The sequence below is a fragment of the Sturnira hondurensis genome, unplaced genomic scaffold (assembly GCF_014824575.4).
Source record: "Sturnira hondurensis isolate 20B ecotype Veracruz unplaced genomic scaffold, ASM1482457v3 Scaffold0005252, whole genome shotgun sequence".
NCBI lineage: Eukaryota > Metazoa > Chordata > Mammalia > Chiroptera > Phyllostomidae > Sturnira > Sturnira hondurensis.
Window position 1 is genome coordinate 1,760,909 of NW_028077883.1, and position 26,175 is coordinate 1,787,083.

The window sequence follows — 26,175 nt, forward strand, 5'->3', positions numbered from 1 at the left end:
TGAACTGAAATTTTTTTTAAAGATTTTACTTTATTTTTTAGAGAAGGGGAGGGAGAAAGAGAGGGAGAAAAACATGAATGTGTGGTTGCCTCTCATGTGCCCCCTACTGGGGACCTGGCCCACAACCCACGCACGTGCCCTGACTGGGAATCGAACATGCAGCCCTTCTGATTCGCAGTTCAGCACTCAACCACTGAGCCACACCTGCCAGGGCAGGTGTACTGAAATTGTTTCCTACATTGTTTATAGCTAGTCAGCAGACACCTCTATGTTTGCTCAGCAAATCAGATTTTGTTATGAAATGCTGCAAACATAATAATCATAACTTATAACATTTATGAAGCCCTCTGGATAGTCCTTCTCCATCCCATCTTCCTTCTTTTCTTCCTTCCTTCCTTCCCTCTTTCCTTCCCTCCTTCCTTCCTAGTACACAGAATTTGATATTAATCACTCGCTGGTGTGTTTTTATACTTCAACATTTTATATGAATGGCATATTATATATTCTTCTACAAATTGCAGTTTATTTTCAACATTACATTTTGCATGTATATTTATGTTATACTTTCTTAACAGAACATAGGTTTGGGCTCAAAGCTAGCATCACACACTGGAAACATCACTGCTACAGTCAAGGTGATGACAAATATATCATTATTAATTAATCTTGTTTTGGATATACTTGCAAATAGTACTAGGCAAGAGAAAAAGACATGAAGTATAAAATTTAAAAGAGGTAAAACCATCCTACTTGCATACACCCAGAAATGTCAAGAATCAAATGAAACACTGTTACAAACTAAGATAATTCAGTGAGAGCCTTTATTGATAACATGAAGTCAATCGATGGTAGGTAACAATAAAACAACATAGATTAAAAACTTTTAAGTTCTGTATCGATATTCTTCTAATTACCTCCCTAAATTTCAAGACTGCTTGAAGCAAGAATGTTGCATACTATGTGTATTTTCAAGAAGAGCAAACTGTTAAATAAGCAGCTGACATACAAGAGATAAACCAGTTGCCAAGTTATAACAAATTTCAATGGTCTTTTCCAGAACACTCTTCTCTACTAGGAGCCATAAGATTTTAGGGCTAGGAGGTACCTCACTTAGAGGAAGGGTCATCTGATCCATTCCTGTAGCTCTGTGGATAGAGGGGCCATCCGTGGCATAACTGACTGGCTTCCCCAGGGCCCCACAGCTCTTCAGCAACAGAGCTGGAATCAGAATTCATGTCTCCCAAGGTGCTGCCTGGAACTGTTGCCAAGATGAGTCATTATTGACCACAATGAATCAATATGACTTTAGGTCAAATGTTGGCAAAAATAGAGCATGTATAAAAACAAAACAAGTTGGTGAGGTTTGTGTTTGTACATGGATGTACTCTGTGAATTGAAGTGATCCTGTGTTGAAAGAACAAGTTGTGTGATTTTCTTATGCCAAGCACCTACAGGAGCACAAAGAACAAGACATGGGCTTTGGCACTGCACACACCTATCTGAATCCTACTTTGGCAGTTACTATTGGTGTGACTTTGACAAGGGCACAAAACCTCAGCCTCAGTTTCTCACCTGTAAAATGTAAAAATAAAAAACTCTCAACTCACAAGTGATGATTTGTGAAATTAAAAATAGAATTATGCACACAAATTTTACTAGTAAAATGCTTGTAACAGTAGGTGCTCAGAATAATGGTAGCTATTGTTAAGTTTAAGACACATTTCTAAAAAGTGTGGTCCAATGTTGAGCTCAGAAGTCCATGGGGGAGTGCTTTTTTCGTCTTACAAAAAAATGACTAGTTTTGCTTCCTTTTCTAACTATAATTTTAGCATTTCAATAAAAATGCTGATTATTACAAGAAAAAGCACACAAACTTACAGGTGTAATATAGAAATGTTTTTTATTCATTTCTTAACCTACCAGTATATGAGTGTCCTCAGTGGGCTGGGTTCTGCTCCAGGAGATGGAGAAACAAGTGGTCAACAATAGTGTGTCCTTGTCCTCATGGCTCTTAAATTCCCTCAGGGAAAGATATGTAGTACATTGTTAAGAGATAAGTAATTTCATATTTTGATGTAGCAAGAAAAAATAGAGGAAAAGGATAGAGCGCACTTTTTCTTAAACAAAGTAGTCAGGGAAGTCCCTCTACTTAAGAGGTGAATTCAGGCTGAAACCTAAATAAATGATTTGAGGGAACTGGTCACGTAGGGAGAGAACTCCAGGCATAAGGAACAAGAGCAAGGGCCCTGCAGGACAAATGAGCTCTGCAGGTCTGAGCACATGAAAGGTCAGCATCCCTGGCAGGAGATGAAACGCTAGGTGAGACTACGGCAGCCACACTGGTTATTCCATTTGCGAAAATGAGAACCCATTGGGGGTTTAAGAATTTAAGTAATATGATTTGGTTTTGAGTTTTAAGCATATTGTGGTTGCAGTACAGAATAAGAGTAGAGGTTATGCAAGGTTTATAAAAATAAGGAAATAAAGCAGAAGGCTACTACATCACTTTGCCAGACTGGGGAAGTTCTCCTTTATTATTTGTTCAAATAAGTTTTCCACTCGTGGCTGTTTCTTTCTCCCTTCTGGTACCCCTATAATTCAGATGCTGGAACATTTAAAGATGTCCTGGAGGTTCCTAAGCCTCTCCTCATTTTTTTTGAATTCTCATTTTTTTCATTCTTTTCTGGTTGGATGTTTCATTCTTCCTTCTGGTCCATTCCATTGATTTGAGTCCCAGTTTCCTTTCCATCACTATTGGTTTCCTGTGCATTTCCCTTCATTTCAATTAGTTTAGCCTTCATATGTTCCTCTAATTTGTGGCTAAAATCAACCAGGTCTGTGAGCATCCTGATGACCAGTGTTTTGAACTGTGCATCTGAGAGGCTGGCTATTTCTTGATCGCTTAGAGTTATCGGCTCTGGGGCTTCTTTCCCCAGAGCTTTCATGTCATTTGTCTATCTTTTCTGATAGACTATAAGCATCTTGAGGACAGGCGTTATAGCCTGCTACAAACACCTAGTACTCCCAGCAACTGTTATTGGGCCTTACACTTATAAGATGCTCAGTAAAAATTTGTTAAATGAATGCAAGAAGAAAAGCTACAAAGAAACGCCATTATGCTAACGGTGGTAATCTCTTGGAGAGAGATTATGACTTCTGTTTTCTTCATCCATTTTTCTACTTTTTCCAAATGAACTATATAGAATATGTATTCCTTACATAATGAAAACAAAGTACTTAATGGATTTAAAACTCAGCTCTTAAACTAAGCTGCCATTTAATTTCTTACTGAATATACCATAGGTAAGTAGCAATATAAAAATAATAATAATTAAAATAAATTGAGGCTGCATGGTTATTTATAGAAAGCATTCATGCTAAATGAGGTTTCTCTTATTCATGAATTACTATAGCATACTATCTTAAAAATTATTTCAAGCATATGTTAGTATATACAATATAGTTCAATAAAATTTTCCTTTTTATTGTCAAAAAGACAGTATCAAGTCAATGTCAAGATATAAAAATCTGGATTCCCCAAGCACGTCAAATTTTTCTAACACAACTAAAACCATTTCATTCCTAATTATTAAGTAATATAGATCAAATAGTGCATTGTTAGCTTGTTCCTATTCTATACATATACTTAACTTTAAAAAATGCAAGCAATACTAAATCACAGAGCTACATTTTTTTCTGTGAGCAGAAAAATCTAGAGTTTTCAAACTGACAACTTTTATCAACTAGCCATTATATCATTAATGTAGTTTCTCACTATGTGTATATGGGAAAATTTTGAGAATTAAAGTAGAAAACTATGAACTATTAAGATAAGCACTATTATCATTTCTTAACCTACTTTAGGAGTTTCCTGATGATCTTGTGTGTATGCAACTAAACACAATGTGACTAAAACAAAAGCTTGCCTTTATGTTTTCCCATCAAAAGTGAGTCTTCTCTAAGGTAGGTGTGTGACTGTGACATGTTAAATTTGTCATACTATTTGTAATAAAATATTGCCTTCCTTACTTTAATAGATGGAAAACACATATATTTTCCTTCCAGAAGGGAAATGCTGATGTTATCTTGGTTATAAGCTTGCTGCTGAAATGATTTAGGTAGTTTTCTCTCTCATACAAAACTGCTATAAGGCCTTTCTTTTCAAGCAATAAATTATAGCTGATACTTCAAACCCATTTTATCTCTGTCTTTTAGTTCCAAAAAATGAGCAAACAAATATTTATTCTATATAAACAAAACAAACACAAGATGTAGACAAAAATGACCCAGTATGGGGTAGTGAATAATAGTTTGAGGCACCACTACAAAAGCAGAAAAGGGCATCAAGTGTTTAAATTTGAGGATCCCTAAAGTTACTAAGAAAATTTAAAATCAGTAATTTGACATGTTAGGGATTCATGATTTTACATTGATAATAAATTTAACATTGTTGTCTATAGCACACATTAGAGAAAATGCAATAAAATTACTTGCTTTTAACTCAGAGGCATCTGTGGCACTGAAACAGCCAAAAAAAAAAAAAAAAAAAAAAAACCTTGGCTAAGCAATTCTAATGTTAAAAATAATAACGAGTAAAAGTATTTGTTTCAGCAAATCATTCATTTTATTTAGCCATTTCTCATACAGATATTTAAAAGGTGGCCACCTAAAATTTTGTAGGCAAATAATTCTCACAGTCTGAGAACTTGAGGAAAATACGCTAGTATTTTTATTCTTTCATGAAGCAGTATTTTTACATTTTGTGAGGCTGCGTAGTGAGGAAATGCAACTGTCAAGCAGAAACAGCAGTATCACTAATAAGGTGATAAAAATACAAAACTTACAGGTGCCAGGAACAGATAACTTGAAACTATGTTTAAAAAATCTAACACAAAAATGTAAAAGTGGTAAAGATTCACATATACCACTGATGGAAAATGAAGCTGGCAATATCAAGGAATAAATCTATATATAGATTAAACCTCCTTATGGAATTACATATCAAATTATGCTCTTGATAAAAGCCAGTCTATTATATAACACAATGCAGAGAAAAAATTTTAAAAACTTATATGAAAATATGTAAAACAATAAGCCAACTTAGACAATCAGAGAAAGTAGACAACATTTGGGAATTTGTGGTTAAAAGAGATCTAACCACATACGTCCATAAATGAGTACTGGACACCAGGACCATATAGGGGAAAGCCCAATGGACGTGGAGACAGAAACTCAGAATCCTTATCTGGCCCTTGGTACTTATTATGGACCTTCAACAATTCATTCACAAATTTTCTGAAACTCCAAATTTCTTAACCACAGAGGCAACCTGGAGGAGAATGAGGTCTAAAGAGAAAGCTGAGCAGTTGATCTATAAAGTCACTTCTACATTTAAATTTTGACTCCAACTACTCTAAATGAGTAAGTGTACTATTATGAATAATACTAAGGTGAAACTGGTATTTTCCTCAAATAAAATCGGGGATCAAATTATCTCCCTGTGTCAATGCTTTATAATTCTAACAAACTGATTTTTTAAGGGAGATATTACTTGTTTTCAGGTAGGTATGAGCATATAATACCTATCTAATGACCTGTTATTAGCAATAATTTAGTATCATATTAAGTTCAGCAACACAGTCCTGAATTAAAAGATGCTTAGAAGATACAGTATCCATATAATCTGCTGTTTAGAATTGTGAAATAGTACTATGCTTTAATTTCATATAAATCCAGAAAGAAGTGTCAATAATCAAATTTATAGATGATACTGTTTTTCTCAAGCAATCTTTTTTTTAACTAATTATTAGGGGTTTTTTTATTTAGTTATCTTTAGCGGGGAAAGAGAGAGGGAGAGAAACATCAATGTATGGTTGCCTTTTGTGCGTCCCCTGCTGGGAGTTGGCCTGCAGGGAACTGGACTACAACCCAGGCATGTGCCCTGACTGGGAATTGAACCACGATCCTCTGGTTCGCAGGCCCATGCTCAATCCACTGAGCTACACCAGCCAGGGCTTCAAGCAATCTTTTTGACAGTAAAGAGCTACTATAACTTTTGGGGCATTTCTTACTCAGGTTATGAAATGTCAAACATACACTCAATAAAATAGCTTGACTTTGCTCATAAATCAGGATAAACATGAGATTAACAATATTAATAACTATAATAATAATAATCACACAGATGTGTGTTGCCATTTATGAAGGATTTAATGGGCTGGAAATTTTACTAGGCATTCTACATATGCCATTCTCAGATCTGCAGAACATGCCTCTGTAGAATCATCTTTATTAATGAGGAAACTGAAACTCAGAAGTGGCACAGCTGCTAAGCGGAGAAGTAGACAGTCAAATCCAGGTTTGTCTGACTACAGACTTCATGCTACTAAGGTACATTTCACTTAATTTCGATTTTATAGAAGCTAGCATATATTACCTCACAGGAAATAAATATAACAGTAACAGTATTGGCTTCTTGACATTTATGTGACAAGACTGACCGTACATCAAAGATGTTTCCCCGGAATTAATCATTTCTCAGTGTCAGTAAGTAGCTGGGAACAATGTGAGATAATGCCAAAATTTGCAACCTACTGCCATCCTACTGGCATGAAGCCCTTCACTTTAACATGAAGTAGAGAAACTTCAATATTACTACCTGAACCTCTTTCAAATCCTATCATGTGAACATATTTGCTTAAACTTCTAGTTTCTTTAAATATTCCTGTATATGATATTTTTGCAGTTTGTATTAATATCGTATGGTGAGAAAAAATGGACTTATAAATCTATAGTGCACCATTGCTGAACAATAGATCACATCACAAAAGCTTGAAAACTCTATACAAAATTAGGATTATAAGCAAGTTATTACTTCCTGCTAGATTATCTGTGTTTGCTTCTGGGTCTGTATCCATGTGCCTAGACATCAAGAAAACTATATGGACCTACATGTCAAGGTGTATTGTAACAGCAAGCATGCTCTGCTCTAGACAGAAATGCGAGTTGAGTGAGTTGTGAACAACATGTGCCTTAAAGGTGTAATTTAAGAAAGTCGTAAAGCAGGGCACATCACAAATAGTAAGGACGGGAAGGTTCCTGCACAGAGCTACGTGCAGAGTCATGTATGGGAATGTGTACAGGATGGTACTCATTTACAGGGTCGTGTACAGGGTGGTATGCAGGCATGTGTAGGAATGGTGGTTCCCAGTCAGAGATTAACCGTCTGATAGGCCAGGTCGTCCCCACCATCCTGACAGGAATCCAGTAGTCAGTGTAATTTTTTTATGGACTGGCTGATCAGAAAGTACATCAGTATATTAAGTCATATGCTATGGAATATTTGATTTAACTCTCATCGGTTCTAGAAATATTTACTGTGCTTTTGTACATCTACTATCCCTTTAAAAGGTACCAAAGTTACTTGTCATATATTTCACTTTTTTGGTAATTTACTTTTTATTTCTTTCAAAAACAAAGCTAAAGGCTTGGCATACTCCAGATATTTGTTTTAATGTTTTAAATTATCCATGTTTTAGGGTTAGTGTAAAATAGATACATTATTGTCCTGGCTGGTGTAGCACAGTGGATTGAGCACGGGCCTGCGAACCACACGATCACGGTTCGATTCCCAGTCAGGGCACATGCCTGGGTTGCAGGCCAGTTCCTAGCAGGGGACCCACGAGAGGCAACCATACATTGAAAAATAAAAATAAAAATAAAAAATAAAATAAAACAAAAATATTTAAAAAACAGATACAGTATTCATTTAAATACAACTTTTTAAAATCCTTTAAATTTGGTTTCAAACCAAAGGCTGATGATTTGTATTTGCCTTTAATTTCCTTTCAATATGAAGTTCATCAGAGTGTGCCAATTAGTTAACTTTAATTGGGCTGACTTGATTAAGCCCTTTTCTAGGTCAATATGTAAAGTTACTCAAATTGAGAGCAGAGTTTGTAAAATTAATGTTCCTGTGTAATGCAAATGACACTGAATCACGTATTAAATACTCTCCAAATCCAGAAGAAACAAGTATGCATTGAAATAAATAGTGGCTCTATAGGTTTAATATCAATAAATGCCTAATTTTTCATTGAAACAAATTATTTAAATATTCTCTTATTATGTTTCTTATTAATAAAATCATAAATTTATAAATAAATCAATTCTGTTCTAGGGACAAATTTTGCTTTAAATTACTCAAAAATATCTGCTTTCTATTGTCAATTCCAGTAAAACTGAAAGAAATATCTAAAAAACTTTCTGCTATAAAACAAAATTTTGCTTATGTATATAAATATTGTGAATGTGAAAAATAACACATACGTTTTACAGGCATTCCTACTCCCTGAATTTCTATAATAAGAATATTTCCAAGGCCTTTGCTCTTATTAGATTTTTACTCATACAAGAAAGAAAGTAAAATATTTGTCTAAAATATAAAACCCTCCCCACACTGTTAAAACAAGTAATATACAACAACCACATACTTGTGTTTGGCTAGAGTAGTTGGTTTCCAGAATCACTTGTTATCTGAGTTCCAAATTCACTTTAAAAGGAGTGAAATTTTAAAAAATTAATTTTTATATTATATGATTCAAGTCAATGAGTTTAAATTCTACCAACAGTAAACTAAATGAAAATGAAACTTGAAATTAAAAATAGAAGTCTTCAGGCTATAAAAACACGTTCTCTGTGCCCATCAATCCCAACATGACCTAGAACTTTGTGGATATTTGTATTTGCTAGCATTTATGGATTATTACCTCAAATGAAATATCAAATGAAATTGATTATAATGACTGATTCTGATAACAAGTGAACCCACTTTTATTTCTTAACTTAATAGTATGTCCACTGACTTTGCTTAAAATAAATTTTTAAATCTTATAAGGTAGGCCCTGGCTGGTGTAGCTCAGTGGATTGAGCGCGGGCCTGCAAATCAGACGATCGCGGTTCGATTCCCAGTCAGGGCACATGCCTGGGTTGCAGGCCAGTTCCCTGTAGGCCAACTCCCAGCAGGGGACTCATGAAAGGCAACCATACATTGATGTTTCTCTCCCTCTCTCCTTCCCTTCCCCTGTAAAGGTAAATAAATAAAATCTTTAAAAAAAAAGTGGAAGGGAGGAACTTTATTTAAAAAAAAATCTTATAAGGTAATGTCATGAGAAAAAGCAGGAAAAAAGTCATTTATGCTAGTGTTTCTCAACTGTTTTTTTAACATCCCCCAAAGAGTCTTTCTAGATCCTTTTTCTTAAATTCCCCAAGAAATTTTAACTCCACACATGTACTGTATATCTGTTTATGTGCATATGTAAAGTTGTACTTTATATATAAAGAGTAAAAATAAAGCAGAACTTCTTGATACAAGACTATGAATGACTAAATATAATTTTAATCAAAAGTGAAAACTATTACTCTAACAACTTTATAACATTTTCTGAGTAATCTTTATTTATATTAATTATAATATATCAAGTTACATATGCAAATTATAACTCACATAAACATATAATAACAATATAAAATCAAGTCCTAACAAGTCAAACTATTTTGTTTCCAGCAAAAATAACTAAGAAATTAAATGAATCTTTAAAATCATTTGTAGTGAATCCTAACTTTTGCTTGATAAGAGAAAATACCTAGCTGCTAAATAATCATGTCAACATTTTCATTTCAGTACCTAATTCATAATGGATTAAACAATTTTTGTGATATTAAAATATAAACTATAGTCTGTTTTTACTTAATTCTAAAGCCCTAGTTATACACAAAAGCACTGACGATCAAGCATAAGCAACACCCAGGAAACAGCAATAGCAGCCGATAGGCACATTTGTGGTGCCGCGTGTAAAATAACTTCAAGACCAAGCAACTGGTTGAAAGTTATCTGATCATGACCACCTGCCTGCCATTGTTTTGTGGCACTGGTCATGAGTACACTTAAGACACCGCCCAACTCAATGTCAGTACTGCTTGTGTGATACCCAGGAAAACCAGAGAGACACTAAATACTAACAAGAAGATGTTATCAGAAAATGGAAGATCACAAACCAATTAATTTTGGTCTCTGCTCCTGCAAGAACCAATTTTTGCCCCGTTGGGGTGACACTGCTCCCACTGAGAATGCATGGCATGTGTTGTATGGAAGTAGATCTTAAAGAAATACATGCAGAAAAGAAGTAACATGGTGTTAGTAGTGGCCAGTCCTAACTAATTTTTTTTGCATCTTTATATGTTACCTTATAATAAGGATTACTATTTATCATGTTCAAAAAAATAATTAAAATAAGTATGACTATGTTTACTACAGATATCATAACTAGATTTACTAGGCTTTTCATCTGAATACCTAACTAGATATCTAGACGAGTTTCATTGACTAAATGACAGAATTTCCCAGTCTCTAACTTATGTGTATATATTTAAATTTATGTTTATGTTTACAATTTTTTTAGCTTAGATAACCAAAACATTTGCAATGTACCAAATGTGATAAGCACGATTAAGACTGGTAAATGCACTTCCAAAAGTTTCAACGCTTTCTAAGATCCTGTAATAATAGAATATGGCAAAAAATATGCCCATCCCGCACTGTCATTTTTTAAGGGAAAAATAACCATGCAAATATTTAAACATGAAGAAAAATGTAATCCACATTTTGCTTGTAAATGCTGACAAGAAATTTCTCAAAATCTGGCTTCTTTTACAGCACAGAATACTTTATTCTGGCACTTATGTTATTTGTGAGCCAAAAGTGAATAAATGTGCTAGAATAAAGAGATGAAAAAAAGCCAACAAGGCAAAAAGCCAAATACTAATCAAATACTAATTTTTAAGTCCAAATAAAAATGAAGAACTCTAAGTTCTTTTAGCTTGCATCCTGAAAAAGGTCATTTGTAATTAAAATGCTGACAGAACTACTTGGCAGCAGCATCGCCACCATGTCACCAATAGGACTGGCACCGTGGAAGTTACAATAGCTGCTAAGTGTCCCCAGCCTCACACTGACCTTAAGGTATGATGAGAAATGAAGGAGTTTAAAAATAGAAGAAATGTGAACAGAGCTGATTTTAGAAAGAAAAGAAGCTAGGCTTGAAATAAGATGTTGAGAAATTTAAATTGTTGTCAACAATGTTACTTATGTGCACCCAAAGCTTATGACTAATTATTTTTTCTACCATTCCCCACCACCTGTTTGTAAATACCATTTGACTTTAATGAGACAGGTCTGAATGTATCATAGATTAATTCTTTACCAGTTTTCATATATCATCCTTTACCTTGGTCGGCTAGCTGAAAATTATACAAGCTATAAATTAGCTTTAAACAAGCTCTGAATCAGGTTAGAACTGGTTTTCAAATTAAAGAGCCTTCAGTATATTACAGGGTGCTGTCATTTTATTACCTCAATCAATTCTGTGTGGCCTGAGGTGGAAGGAAATGAATGCTGCCCTCATTTGCAATGGGTTTATCTCTTACAGCAGGCTCTGGAAACACAACCACAGCAATGAATTGAAAGCTAAAGTACATTTAACATTACCAATGCAGGAAATTGTTACTTCTTAACAAAAATCCGAGTTTCAATGGGGAAAAAAAACCACATTTCTTTACTGTGAAAAATATACAAAAAATTAACACTTGATTAAGCTTAAATTTTATAGTTTAAAAAATTATAAAGCTGCCATTTTATTAAAATAACTTTAACCGTCCTCAAATAAAGAAGAAAACACAACAGATGTGCTATTCTCAGTGTTTCAGAAGTACCAGATATACATTCGTATCTTTATGTTTATAAAGACCATTTCATTTCTTTTTCCTGTTCAATTAAATCAAAAAGTGAATTAGGTACTAGTCAGGCTCATCATCATTGTTAAGAGACTCTAAAACACAGACCAAAAAGCCAAAAAGAAAAAAAGCTAATGAGCAGGTATTATTTATTACCAAGGAAATGAGACACAGAGATAACAAGTCACGCCCAAATCCATCCAGATACCTAGTCAGTTTGATTTCGAGCCTGTATTCTTGAAGAATACTTGACTAAGAACATAGGGACACCGAGTACATCTAAGAAACTCTAATTTCCCAGAAAACATTGTTTGCACCAGAAGTGGAAAGAGAAACACTGATGGGGATGGAACAAAGTCAAGTCTAGAGGCCTTAGCAGGGTATGTAAGTCAAGAAAGAGGTGGGTTCCAATGCCAAGAGACAAAGAAATCAGCAAGTTTCTGTGCAAGTGCTTACTGAACACATGGAACACAAGAATGCCTTCAGTCTTCTGACAAAGTTTGCTTATGGGGACCGTGTGTTGCTCTGCCTCCTCGTTCACTGTGTGTCCTTCTAGAGTTTGAGTATACTGGTGTGGATGAAAAGTAATTTTAGATATCTATACTTTCTCAGTAAATTTGTTTTTAATCACTGAACAGGTTTAATGATAATATACAATCATTTCTGAAGTGCACAATAATAGAATAATAAACGACTGTGGAAAGACCACTAACTAGCACTAACCTGGTCATTAACTAGCTATGTAACCCTGAGATTAACCTAAGCTTATTTCTCTGACTCTTATTTTCATTTCTGTAAAATAAAGCATTTTGACTTTAATAATCAATATTTTTGCAATTATTTAACCCTTTTCAGTAGAAGTGAAATCAATTTAATGGAGATTAATCAGCATTCTTAATCCAAAGACCCCACAAAAATTTTGGCATGATTTTATTCCATGAAATCTGTAAGTCATATATAACAAAGTATATAAAATAAATCTCATTGAAAAAGTTTGGAAATCACTGGTCTAAATGATAACTCCTTTTCTTCTGATTCTTAACATCCTCTAAAGCAGGGGTCCCCACCTTCCCAGGCCAGGAACTGGTATGGGTCTGTGGCCTGCAGGCCACACAGCAGGAGATGAGCAGCAGGCCAGGGAGCCAAGCTTTATCTGTATCCACAGCCGCTTCCCATCACTGCATTACTGACTGAGCTCCACCGCCTGTCGGATCAGTGGCAGCATTAAATTCTGGTAGGAGTACAAACCCTACTGCGAACTGTGCATGTGAGGAATCTAGGTTGCACACCCCTTCTGAGAATCTACTGTTTGATAATCTGAGCTGAGGGGGTGATGCTAGCGTTGGGGAGCAGCTGCAAATACAGATCATCATTCGCAGGGAGGTTTGACTACACAGAGGCCATAGTAAATCAGTATGTGGGGGCGGGGTCAAAGAGGGACAATGGCTTCCCTCTGCCGCCCGCTGCCGCCACCCCCACCAGCACCACAGACACCACTGTCACCAGGCCCACGTGTTTCGTTCCACTGCACGCGAGTGTGCCAGCGCTGTCAGCCCTCCACCACTGGGTTCGTCCCCCGGGGCCCACGTGGTCCGTCTCACTGTGCACAAATGTGCGACCGCGGTCAGTCTGCCCTGCACCCGGATTGGCTCCGGGCTGCCCGCTCGCCTAGGGCCTAGGTCGGTGATCTGTCCTGCCCAATCCAGCTCCGCTGCTGGCTCCGCCTCTCTTACTGTCCCCGTTGAACAGTTCGTAGCTGTCGGTCTTCCGTATAATTCCGTTTTCTGGTCTTTGGGTGTGTCCTAGTTCTCCAAAACTTTTGTTGTATTCAAACTTGGTTGTGGGAGAAGGCACAGTGTTTCCACCTATGCCTCCATCTTGGCGGAAGTCCAATTTGCTAAGATTCTGATTGGAATTGCACTGAATCTATAGTTCAGATTTGGAAGAGCTGTCATCTTGACAATAGTGAGTTTCCTATCTCTGTAGGAAATGTACATAGAATATTTCTCCACTTGTTTTATTTATTTTGTTCAAGTTTTGTAGTTTTCCTCATATGGATCTGGTATATATTTTATAAGATTTATGCCTAAGTATTTAATTTTTGGTGCTAATTAAAAATGGTATTGTAGCTTTCATGTCCTATTCTAGTTGTTCATTGCTGGAATATAAGAAAGCAATTGACTTCTAAATACTAACAAATTCAAAGCACTGAAATACTTGAACGTCACATGAAAATAAGAATCTACACAGAGACCTTATAATTTTCACAAAAATTAACTCAAAATGGATCACAGACCTAAATATAAAATGCAAGGAAGATAACATTAGGAGAAGATCTAGGTGACCATGAGTTTGACAATGACTTTTTATATACAACACCAAAAGTAAGAAGTAAAACACACAAAAGAAAAAATGAAGTTGGAGACTTCATTAAGATTAAAAACTCTGCAAAAGATACTGATCAGGGAATGAAAAACAAGCTACAGACTAGGGGAAAATATTTGCAAAACATATACCTGATAAAGGACTACCACCCAAAATACACAAAGAACTCCTAAAATTCAACAGCAAGAAAACAACCTAATTAAGAAATAAGCAAAAGATATGAAGAGACAGTGCACTAATGGAAATGGAAAATGGTACAGTTATTTGGAAGGAAAGTGGCACCTTCTTACCAAACTAAACATACTCTTATGTTTAGTATGATCCAGTAATCATGCTCCTTGATTTTCCCCAAATGAATTGAGAACTCCTTTATGTCCACATAAAAGCCCACAGAACATGTTTATAGCTATTTTATTTAAACTGCCCAAACTTGAAAGTAACCAAAATTGTTGTACACACAACAAGCTAGGTGTACACAAATCTAGAAAAATAGATAAATCAACTATGGTACATACTGTATGATTCCAACTATATGACATTCTGAAGAAGCCAAAACTTTGGAAACATTAAGAAGATCTGTGGTTTTCAGGGGTTTGGGAAAAGGGACAGAGGGGTACCTAGGTTACAGCCTACTGGATTGTAAGGGCAGTGAGACTATTCTAAATGATACTGTAATGGTGAATATATGACAATACAGTATATTTTATGGGTTTTCAAACCTACAAAATATACTGCATTATAAAAACTGAATCTTAATGTAAATTATGGCCTTTAATTAATAATAGGGTGAAATCAAAATAAATTTTAAAACACATTAGCAACTATTATTAGTTGAATTACTACCTTCAAACTATTATGCAGTTTCCCCCATACCAATTGTACACATACTGTTTTTCTCCAAAGATTCCCCTATGTTGCTTCATATACCAGAAAGGCCTTCGAAGTGTGGTCTACGGCCATACCACCCACACTGCGCCTGATCTTGCCTAAAGTATAGTAGCACATGGTAGCATTATACTTTCCTGGCTTCCTCAAGTTAGATCTAACCACATACTTTGTAGGACGTAAGCTGTACTGACATGTTCATTTCCATGTATGATTTTTAAAGTCATTCTGCAGTTTGCCATGTTTCCTGCTGCAGTGCTTTGGACCATATATGTTGAAATAAAACTGTCATCAGCTTGGGTCCCCGAGTAACCACATGTAAATACTTGCTCTTCCAACCTATACTTCCATGAGAAGCCAGAAAGTGTTAGTCCACCAAAAATTTGGCATTTTTTGTGTTTATGCTGAATAACCTAGCCTACCCTAATTTACATTCCTACCAAACTCTACCTAGTTTTCATAATTCCATTCTAGTGACATGTTATTCACAATTTATTTTTGATTCTTGGAGCCAAAAATAATGTTCTTCATCTCTCAATTCCTGTAGTAGCTCATCTGTACCTTCTTATGGCATTTAATATTTTAAATTTTGCATTATAATTATATGCATACATGCCTTATCTGTCCTTCAAGAACATAAATTCTTTAAAAGACCAGATCATATCTGATTATCTTAGTATATCTGTAGCACCCAATATATATGGCATCCCTTTGAATACTACAGATTTTTATTCAATAAAATGGGGTTCCTAGTGCAGACATTGGTAGGCTCATCAAGAAAAATATCCATACATTGATATTTGTGTCCCTCTCTTTCTCCTTCCCTTCCCCTCTCTATAAAAATAAATAAACCAAGTCTTTTTTTAAAAAAGAAAAATACCTGTATAAATAAAAGTTACTCTTTCTTCTCAAATTTTATGGATGAAAAATACAAAATAGACATTTTCTTTGAGACTAGTGTTATACTCTTTTGACAACTCCAGTGTTCTCCTTTCTGGAGGGCAGTTTCTTTTTAATTTAAGACTATATCTCTATTCCACAGAAATCTACTATAAACTACAGGTACTCTTAAACATTCATAGAAATGCTGAGTGAACTAGACAGGATCAGAAACTATTCTAAGAAAGGATATTATTTTAAACTTGCTCAACAGATATTTTACATCATTTACACCAATTCTTTTTTGCATATTTGGGTCATGGCTATAGGCATTTATGCTTCAGACATCATTTGTTGTTTCAACAAGTAGCCTTGGGCATCTAGGGCAAAAACTAGAACCCACCTGCACTCTTACACTGCCATTCAGCAAAATAAAGGTTTAAAAAATAACTTTATTAACAACTAATAGGAAACAGGCTATCAGAAGCAATTTTAAATCTATCTTAGAAAAATTATGTGTAACATTCTAGCTCCTTGTCTTCGACAAAGTATGAGGGAAATATTCCCTGCCATAAGAGTTTGCAGTCTAGCTGGTGAACAGAACCTAGGCATATAAAGATGATTAAAAATATGAAGAAACAACTACCAAATGCCAAGCAAACAATCTAGCAAAACAAATGCACAAGAAATTTAGTTTAGTCCCAAGGACTGTAGAGAAAACCAGGATTTAAGCTGGGCACTTAATTTTTAAAAAATCAGGATGGGCCTGATGATATTTATAAGAGAAGCAGGGAGGGAGGGAGTGGGAAGAGAGAGGGAATCAGAGAGAGAAAGCTATGTGGAATGTTAGCTTGGAGCCAGATTGTAGATGGCCTTGAAATTCAGGGATGAAGCCCTGACATCTGTCCTATAGTATGGGCAATGGAGAGCTCCTTCCTTGAGTTTTCAAACTTGGAGGGGCATGTGAAAAGTCGTCTTCCAAAAAGGCTGACTTGGAGAAATACTTCTAAGATGGCTTAATGAGAATAGAAAGAGATTCTGAAGAGAAAGATTTTTGGAATAAAGAACAAAAGTAAGTGCTTTTTTTTTCTTCTGAGATAAGAAATTGAGATTGAGGTAGAGAAAGTAACAAAGATTGAAGTAGGAAATGTACAAAGGCTATTTCTCAGGTTGAGAGGAGATAAGATGAGGATATGGCCCCCTTTTCCTCAGTGAAGTAAAAGACAGAGTCATTGATAAGTGAGAATGCTGGAAGTAAAACTGACACCTGAGATATGTGGCAAAGATCTGAAATAACTGCTGTGAGAAACCCAACAAGGGGCTCACACAATGGCCATGAGGCCTGGTGTAACTTAGGAGGCACACATTTATTGTGAACCTACGTTCATGATCTCCTCCAGTTATTTCTGGCCAGAGGAGAAACAGCTGAGAGAAGAATCAATACAGTGGATTCAGAGAAAGTTGAGGAATTGCCATAGAGGGCTGTAATGTTTTGTGAAAATGTACATTAAAATGCCACATCATAGTTTAAAAAGGAAGGAGGGGGTTTAGTCAGAAGGAGGAGGATGTCCTGGAGGTTTGCAGAAGAGCTGAGGAGCCAGCAGGAAGTATCTGAAAAGGGGGAAGTCCTAAGGAAAAAAGACCAGGACTTGAGTCATGGTGACAGGGTATGGTGACATGCATTCCAGGGCTCAAGGGGTGGATGAGTATTTCTCTCTCCATTCGTCATAACTGGTCTAAAACTTCTTTTTTTTTTAAGATATGCATTGAAAAAAACATTTCCTTCAAAGGAAATATTTCCTGAAGCATTTCAGAGCAAAAACTGGTCTGGTAATTCAAAGGAGAAGCCTGAAGAATGAGGAAAGGTGAGACCGGAGAATAAGGATTTCTTTAGAAGATGTACTTTAAAGGAAGCCCCTACGTAAGAGGGATTTTCTGAAAAGTACTCAGAGAATTTGTCCCCTGGGGGCATGAGGGACTCAGACCGGGTGGCGATGCACATCTGTCTAGCACAGTGACCAAGCAACAGAGAACGGTGCAGAGGGGGCGACTTCTCCTCTGAGCTGGCAAGGCAAAGGTCTGCATGTGCTTAGGGAGGGCAAAAGATGACCCGTGAAAGAGAGCAGACTCCGGGGGTCTAGAGGGCATCTAACCACAGAGGACAGCCTAGTGGGAGTGAGGTGATGTGGATGAAGGAGGAGGAAAGAAATTTAAGTTCTGAAAATGAGTTATAAGTAATCCCAGGAGAAAGCACCTCTCACATCAAGGAAACTGCTGGTAGGAAAATTCTAGCAAGGACAGACAGCTAAAACCCCACAAGGGAAGCACAGACAACAGGCAAAATCCAGTCAGGAGGTCCCTTCCAAACGACAGACTTCCCAGTTTGAAGTCGACCTAAGATGGTGAGAGGAGAAGCTTTGAACTGGTTGAGAGACCGAAGCCCCGACATTAAGCTGGGTTACATTTTTTATATATTTTTTAAAAGCCTATTAATACCTCAGGGACACTGAAAAAAACAAACAAACAAATAAACCATGAGATATGCCCTAAAGTCATTTAAGAAAAGGTTCCATGGAGCTTGTTTAAAGTCACTGGGCTGAAAGAGTTATGTTGCTTTTTTATTTGCATCTTGCCTTGAATTCAGGAAAAATATTTACCTTATATCTGAGTAAAAAGGGAAGATTGGCCTTTTAAAAATAGGAATCTGGATAACCCTTAAAGTACTTCATATAGAGAAAGACCCAATTCCATTGTCTCCTTTTGTACTTTATATTTAAAATTAATCTGAAGGGTTTTTGTTAAAAATTTTCCATTTCAGACTGCAGGTTTTTTTTCCCAAATTGCTATGAGGAGTAAAAAATAAAAAGGAACTAACTATAGTTGACCTTACTGGGGAAGTAAGTTCCTATGTTTGAGAAGCTTTTTACAAATAAAGGAACACAACTACACTTGATAAATATCGAGAGTGTCATGTTTCCCAATGCTGTTTTCATTAATTCAGGGGAAGCCCAGGAAGGGATGAGAAAGTAGAAAAGAAGAAAAATGTGGACACCTGGAAACAAATCATGAAGACTGAAGGTCTACCTCATGCACAAGTTAGATTCTTGAGTAGCAGACTTGGGAGCGCTCCAGCAGAAATGGAAGACAAGACCACACTTAATAGAGTCTTTATGCCGTACACAGGTTAACGCTTCCACACTGTCGCTAACGTCACAGGGAAAAGGTAGAGAGATGGCTAAGTTATACAGCAGTTTGCCTGCTTGTGAAAGACAAAAGAATGCTTTCTAAAAATATTTACTTGATTCACAATCTTAAAATGGCTTAAAGTGGGGAAAAAAGTGGTAAGTGAACTAATGACTGGATCCTGAAATAAATGTTAAATTGAGTTATTAAATAATGATGTTTTGTTTTGTTTTTTTTTAAGATTTTATTTTATTTATTTATCTTTAGAGGGGAAGGAGAGAGGGAGAGAAACATCAATGGATGGTTGCCTTTTGTGCGTCCCCTGCTGGGAGTTGGCCTGCAGGGAACTGGACTACAACCCAGGCATGTGCCCTGACTGGGAATTGAACCGCGATCCTCTGGTTCGCAGGCCCGCGCTCAATCCACTGAGCTACACCAGCCAGGGCTAAATAATGATGTTTTGTTGCTATATACGTTGAAACTGCAGCATTGCAATAAGAAATTAATGCTTAAATACCTTACATTTATTACTTGCTTTACGCTCCCTATATATCTGTGCTTTGATTCACAAATATCTGGTAATCTAAATTCAGAAATCTGATTTTAGAAACAGAATTTACAGACTACTTGCCTTTAAAAGTTAGGGAAAAAGTTCAGTCCCTCAGGATCACAAAAGTGAACTAATAAAAATGCTCTGATGCAGCTTGAACTTTTCAAAGTGATTCTTAAAAATTTCAACCTCTGTGAGCATACTTTAAAGAGTTTTCCAACCAGTGAAGCAGATAATCATTTGTAGGCATTATGGAAGGTGCAGTTAACAAAAAACCAGCGAAACTGCAGTGAAGATATATCACTACAACATAAACCTTTAAGAAACCTTCAGAGAAAACATTAAAATGATTGCATCTTAGGTGACCAGAGTTTAAATTTAGCATATGAATATATTTCAAAAGAAAAAAGAGAACAATAGATTAATGCTAGAACAACTTGCAGAAGTCAGAGACCACAAAAGAAGGTAGATGGCTGAGCTAGGTCACAGGTGGGAATACAGTAGAGTAAAAGTAGTTAAATATATAAATCTTTATCTGTCAAGGGGTAGGTAAACATTTTTTTAACTTTTTATAGGTGAAGTAATCATTTCATACTATTCGATGAACAAAGAACCCAAATGAGTCTAAATTGCATTATAATTTGTATTTGATCCACTGACAAGGTATTGTTTTTGAGTAAGAGCAATTTTTACTGCAGAAGAATGCGGGTATTGAGGAAAGCATACAAAATCTTGCAAAGCATACAAAAGCATACAAAGTACACAAAGTGGCTGACACTGCATGAATCAGAATACTCTTAAACTAGCTTTGCAAAGAGTTTGAATGTGGTTGGTTTTAGTTTCTTTTCACAATATACGTTTTCAAACTTCACAACCCATGACATTAAAAAGAAATATTTGACTCAGCTAAACTACAGGGCTTAGTGCCTAATAAAAAAAATCACTTTTAGATCTCTTTCCCTTACCCTCCCTCCAAGTACGACAGATTAGTCTGCTGGCTCTATATAAATCACCCATGTTGTCAAGTAGCAGCTTTCTTAACACAGATACTTACTTCATTGAATTTTATGAAGAAAAAGCCTTGAGGAGTTACACTCTATCTTTCACACCTTACAGTATGACCATCTTTAATAAATTTGTTTGTTTAAAGAATAACCTCCAGGTTTTATGCCCTTCCTTGTTAGAAAAATCAAAATAGATCCTACTTAACAACAAAGGTATTTTTCCTTTTCCTATTAGCAGTAGTGTTTATTTATGAAAGAAAAATTATCTGAGTTTCTACATTATGAAAATCTATAATGGCTTCAGGACAAAATCTAATTGAGAATCTCTTGCAACAAAGAAACAGAAAATACTTATTTCAATATATGTACAAAAACAAGTTTCTACAATATACACTGATGTGGGTTTGACTCTCTCTTAAACCACTTATTAGCTGTGTAATCCTTAAATTCTTTAAACTTCATTTTTTAAGCTGCAAAAGGAGATAAAAGGAGATAATTGTGGCTACACTACCTTACCAACTGTGGTGAGAATTAAGTGGGATTATACATTTTAAGTGCTTAGATAATGCTAGGCACATAGAGGTGCTTAATAAATGTTAATCGCTGTAATTACTACTATGGCACTTTCTTATTTTAAAATTGTTCATTTTTCTGACCCAGCAACTACAATGAAAATATATGTATTCAAAGAAATATTGCACAGTACTTTAAAAATCTGGTTAGAAAAGAGTGTTTAACATGAAAAATTATTCTGTATACAATTATGTGGAAAAGGCCATTAAAACAGAATGTATATGATTGCAATTTTTAATCAAAAATTTTTAAATTATAGTCAACATACAATATTATAGTTTCAGATGTACAACATAGTGATTAGACATTTATATAACTTACAAAATGATCACCTCAATAAGTCTAATACCAACACGACACCAAACGTCCGTGACTGTTTTTTGTAACTGGCAATTAGTACTTCTCAACCTGTTTGCCTATTTCACCCAGACCCATGACCCCTGAACCCCTGGTAACCATCAGTTTATTCTCTGTACCTGTGAGTTTGTTTCTGTTTTGTTTGTTCATTTGTTTTTTTATATTCCACGTATAAATATAATCATATGGTACTTATATCTTTCTTTGCCTGACTTATTTCACTTAGCATAATTCCCTCTAGGTCATCCATGTTGTTGCAAAGGCAAGATTTCATTCTTCTTTCATGGCTGAAAAATATTCCATTGTATATATGTACTAATTCTTCCTTATCCATGGGTCTACCCATGGACACTTAAGTTCCTTCCATATCTTTGCTGTTGTAAATAACACTGAAATGAACATAGGAGTGCATATGTCTTTTTGAATTAGTGTTTTGGATTTCTTTGAATACCTATAAGTAGAACTGGTGGGTCATATGGTAGTTCTATTTTAATTTCTTGAGGGAATTCCACAGTATTTTCCATTGTGGCTACACTAATCTGTGTTACAACCAACACTGCATTAGCATTCCATTTTCCTCACATCTTTACTAGCATTTGTTGTTTGTTGATTTATTGATGACAGCCACTTTGACAGGTGGGAGGTGATCTCACTGTAGTCTTGATTTGTATTTTCCTTATAATTAGTGATGTTGAGCATCTTTTCATATGTCTATTGGCCCTCTGTATGTCCTCTTTAGAGAAGTGTCTATTCGGGTCCTCTGCCCATTTTTTAATCAGATATCTTTTTCGTGTTAAGTTTTATGAGTTCTTCATAAAATTTTGGATACTAACCCCTTAACAGATATATCACTGGTGAATATCTTCTGCCATTCAATAGGTCGCTTTCTTCATTTTGTTGATGGTTTACTTTGCTTAATATGATTGCAATTCTTAAAGAGTAGGTTGTAGTACAATATACTACCAAACACATGCAGAAATGTAATGCCTTTAGATGCTATAATTGCCAGTAATTTTAAATATTTAATTTTTTTGAATTTTCTAAATATTCTATAATGACCATGTATTAAGTTTATAAAAAAACTTAAACACACATATATGACAAATGTAACTTATTTTTCTGATTCCAAGTTTCTTTAGAGAGGTAGAGTCAGAGAAAAGGAATAAGGAGTAAAAGAGTAAGAGGCACATTTTTTTTTTAAAGAAAGGCCTTACACAAATATTACTAGTTCTGTTATATTTAAAAATTACTATTTTGAATTATTTCTTTCTAGCTTTAAACTTAAACAAAATTTAGAGACTGATGCCTTCACTGTAGCACATTGAATCATATCTCCAGAATAATATTTCAATTGGAGATCAGTTGATATGTACTCTCCTACTTAAGTAAGTAGTAAACTTTATAGTAAAAGGAGACTATTAGATAATGGCCAACCAGAACTTACTGGTACACTTATCACTACATTATGTCTCAATGAGACCAAAGGATAATATTTGAAAAGGCAGAAAGCCTCTCTCTTGATGAGCATTAATTCAGAGAAAGTAAATGGGTCATTAAATCTAAACCCCAAGTTCTGGAGCAAAACTGCATGGTATTGAGCCCTGGGTATGGATGTTGAGACCTGCAGAGTGAGAAAAGCAAACTGTGAAAATAAGCCGAAGAAACTTATCAAAAAGACAGAGACATGGTCTGCTAAGAGGGGGGGAACCAGGAGGGAACAGGTTCGCTAAAGGAAAGAGAACAGTTTGTAAAAAGTAGGAAGTTACCAACAGTGTCAACTACCACAAAGAAGCAGCAAAAGATGAGGCAGAGTCATTAAGGAAGATTCTTGATGGGGACAAACTGAATACAGCTCACAGAATATCCTGGAGATGTTGCCGGGCAATTCCAGAACTCAGAAATAAGAATGAACATATGGTATGTTAGTAGTCATGGTATGCTGTCGGAATGAACCTAAATCAGGTGACATCCAATCTTCTTGAACCTGCCTCTGGGGTTGACAAATAGTCCAATTACTGAACAACAAAATCTGAATACTGAAATTAGAGACAAAAGTACCATATATGTAAGGAATGTAAAAGAGATTAGGGTGAGAGCAATAGTTCTTAAATTTTAATAACCATAATCATCACCCATGGTGTTTATGAAAATGCTGTTTCCTGAGCACCATTCCAGAGATAATGGTTCTGGTTTACTGGGTTTGCATGGGGCCTTCTAAACTGCATGTTTACTAGTCCTTTAGAAGATCCTGGTGCAGGTGGTTCAGTTTGTGGACTACATTTTGAGGAGAAATCATAGGCATTTGGGCTGTGTGAGTTGACAGATGATAATTATAAATTATGGTATAAATCAGAAGATTAATTTTTTGATAAATAATGCACAGAAAGGAATAAAGTGATGTTCACCTAAAGGAATAAAGCGAGTTAAAGGTAGCTCCTAGGGCCCTGTCACAATGAGAACTGAAGCTAAGAATTTAATATTGAGCAGGACTGGGCTATGCTGGGGCCAAGAGGCAGTGAAGGATATTGTGGTCCAATCTTGTAACTTGCCTTCTTCAGCATTTTACCAGTGGAAAATACATTAAAAACAGTAAGTAGGGTATTCCCAGAGATACTCATTTTTTAAAGCAATGTGAAGGGAAACAAAGTTATATGCTACGATTAAGGAAGTACAGTTATCCCTTCATATCTGTGGTATATTGGTTTTAGAACTCCGGGGATACCCAAATCCTTGGATTGTCAAGTCCTTAGCTGACCCTCCAAACCTGCAAGTGCTGCATCCCTAGATTCAACCAACTGTAATTCTGGGCTGGTTGAATCCTTGGTTGTGAAATCTGTGATACAGAGGGCTGACTGTGATTTCCTCCACTGGGAATCAGGAGCAGGTGGGAGAGAGACAGAAAGGGAGAGAGAATGGGTGTAAAAATAGGGTTCTGGAGAATGCACATGTATAAATTATTGGCCTTTCACCCATACATATAAAGGACTTGTTGAGATTTTATCTTTCTTTAAAAAGGCATTAGTGGCAACTGAGAATGAGTATAATTTTCTTACTTAAGAATGAGGCTTTCTCTTGGCATAAATGCTGTAAGACATATTGAAGGCACATAATAACGTTATAAAATTCTAAATGTGTTTACATAGTGTACCCTAAAAGTTAATACCCTTCATTTCTATACTCCATAGTGAATGGGAACATGCTAGCCCAGAGCTTCTCACATTTCAAAAGGATTACAACAGTTACACAATAAAAGGATGAGTTTCTGATATATGCCTGCTCTCTAAGACATTTGTTAGGCTTGACGAATCTTTTATTATAGAAAACTGCATATACCGTGACAAAGTAGGCACATAAATTATCTTATGTCTGTTTTCAGTGTTGGTTACTTTTAAATTATTTTGTTTTTACTTTTTATCCTTATTTTAGTCTCAAGTTTATAGTTTTAATGACCTTGACAAAGAAATAATACCCCTACACAACATGGAGAAAATTTCTTGACTATTCCCTAACCTATTAACACAACATGTCTTCAGTTAAAAACAGGTTTCCCTTTTGTGCACGTATCAGTTATACCTTCCTACTATTCAGTACTTGGTGGAGCCATTGGTTTAAATACAAAGTAAACCTTTACTCTCTAAATATAGTGCCTTCTACTTATAAGCTAAAATAAAAACATTAATGTATCATCTGTGTGACTCACAGAGGACCATGATTGTATACTTAATGTGATATAGTCATTGCCACCAATATAAAAATACCAATTATTTGCTAATGATATACAATACATTTAGCAAAAATACCTTATGTAATACTATGTAATTTTAAAAGTCTAGAGAGCCATAGGTTCCTTAGTTTAAAAACAGGCTAATTATAAAGATACTTTTCCTTGCTTCTTAACTCTAGCAGGAAATTAAAATGAATAGCATTTTTTTTGTGAATAAAGAAATTAGATATGACCTTACTGTAGCATGAAGTGCAAGAGATAAGATTTTTACCTGGCATGTGTGAAGACAAAGAATAAAACACAGAAAATTGCTCTTCAGGTTACTTTTTTAAAAAACAGTTCTTACATTTAAAAATCGGAACACAATCACTAAATTTGAACTTTTCTCTCTGTGATTAAAGAGAGATGCCATTTACTGAGTGTCTCCATTATTCCCAGTTATTGCCATTAAACTTTTCACAAATGAGGAACCCGAAGCTCACAAAAGTGAAGCAACTTGCTGAAGGTCACCAGCACTGTAAATAGTTAATATATGAACCCAATTTATACCTCTTGAAAGCTCATAAAGCTATTTTCTCTACATCATATTGCATACTTTGACTTTCTGAGTATTTTAAATTATTCTATTTTCTTACTCAACAATGCCTCAAATTATAAGAAACTCCATAAATTTAATGACACATTTGTATGGAAAAAGATATTATCACTTAAAGATATAAACTGCTTATAGATACACATCTGAATTTCAGAAATGTCAAAAAATAAATGTCACACTGTAAGTAATATGACATAACCTACTCCCCCATGTCCCCTAACCCTAATCTATAAATTCTAATTAATCTTGG

The 26,175-nt window shown here is 35.5% G+C and overlaps 1 protein-coding gene across 4 annotated transcripts in view; it reads right to left on the reverse strand.

Moving 5' to 3' along the window:
• The window catches only part of PHF14 (PHD finger protein 14), a 188,180-nt gene that overhangs the window by 30,944 nt on the left and 131,061 nt on the right, over nt 1-26,175 (reverse strand). Inside the window, exon 18 of one of the 4 annotated variants that reach the window (XM_037046389.1) lies at nt 10,859-11,492. The exons of 2 other annotated variants lie outside the window; for them this stretch is intronic. In XM_037046389.1, the coding sequence (XP_036902284.1) occupies nt 11,481-11,492 (12 nt within the window). In that variant the 3' untranslated portion in view covers nt 10,859-11,480. Of the gene's footprint in view, nt 1-10,858; nt 11,493-22,862; nt 23,643-26,175 lie in introns of those variants that run through there. One more of the 4 variants, XM_037046388.1, reaches the window with a different exon arrangement.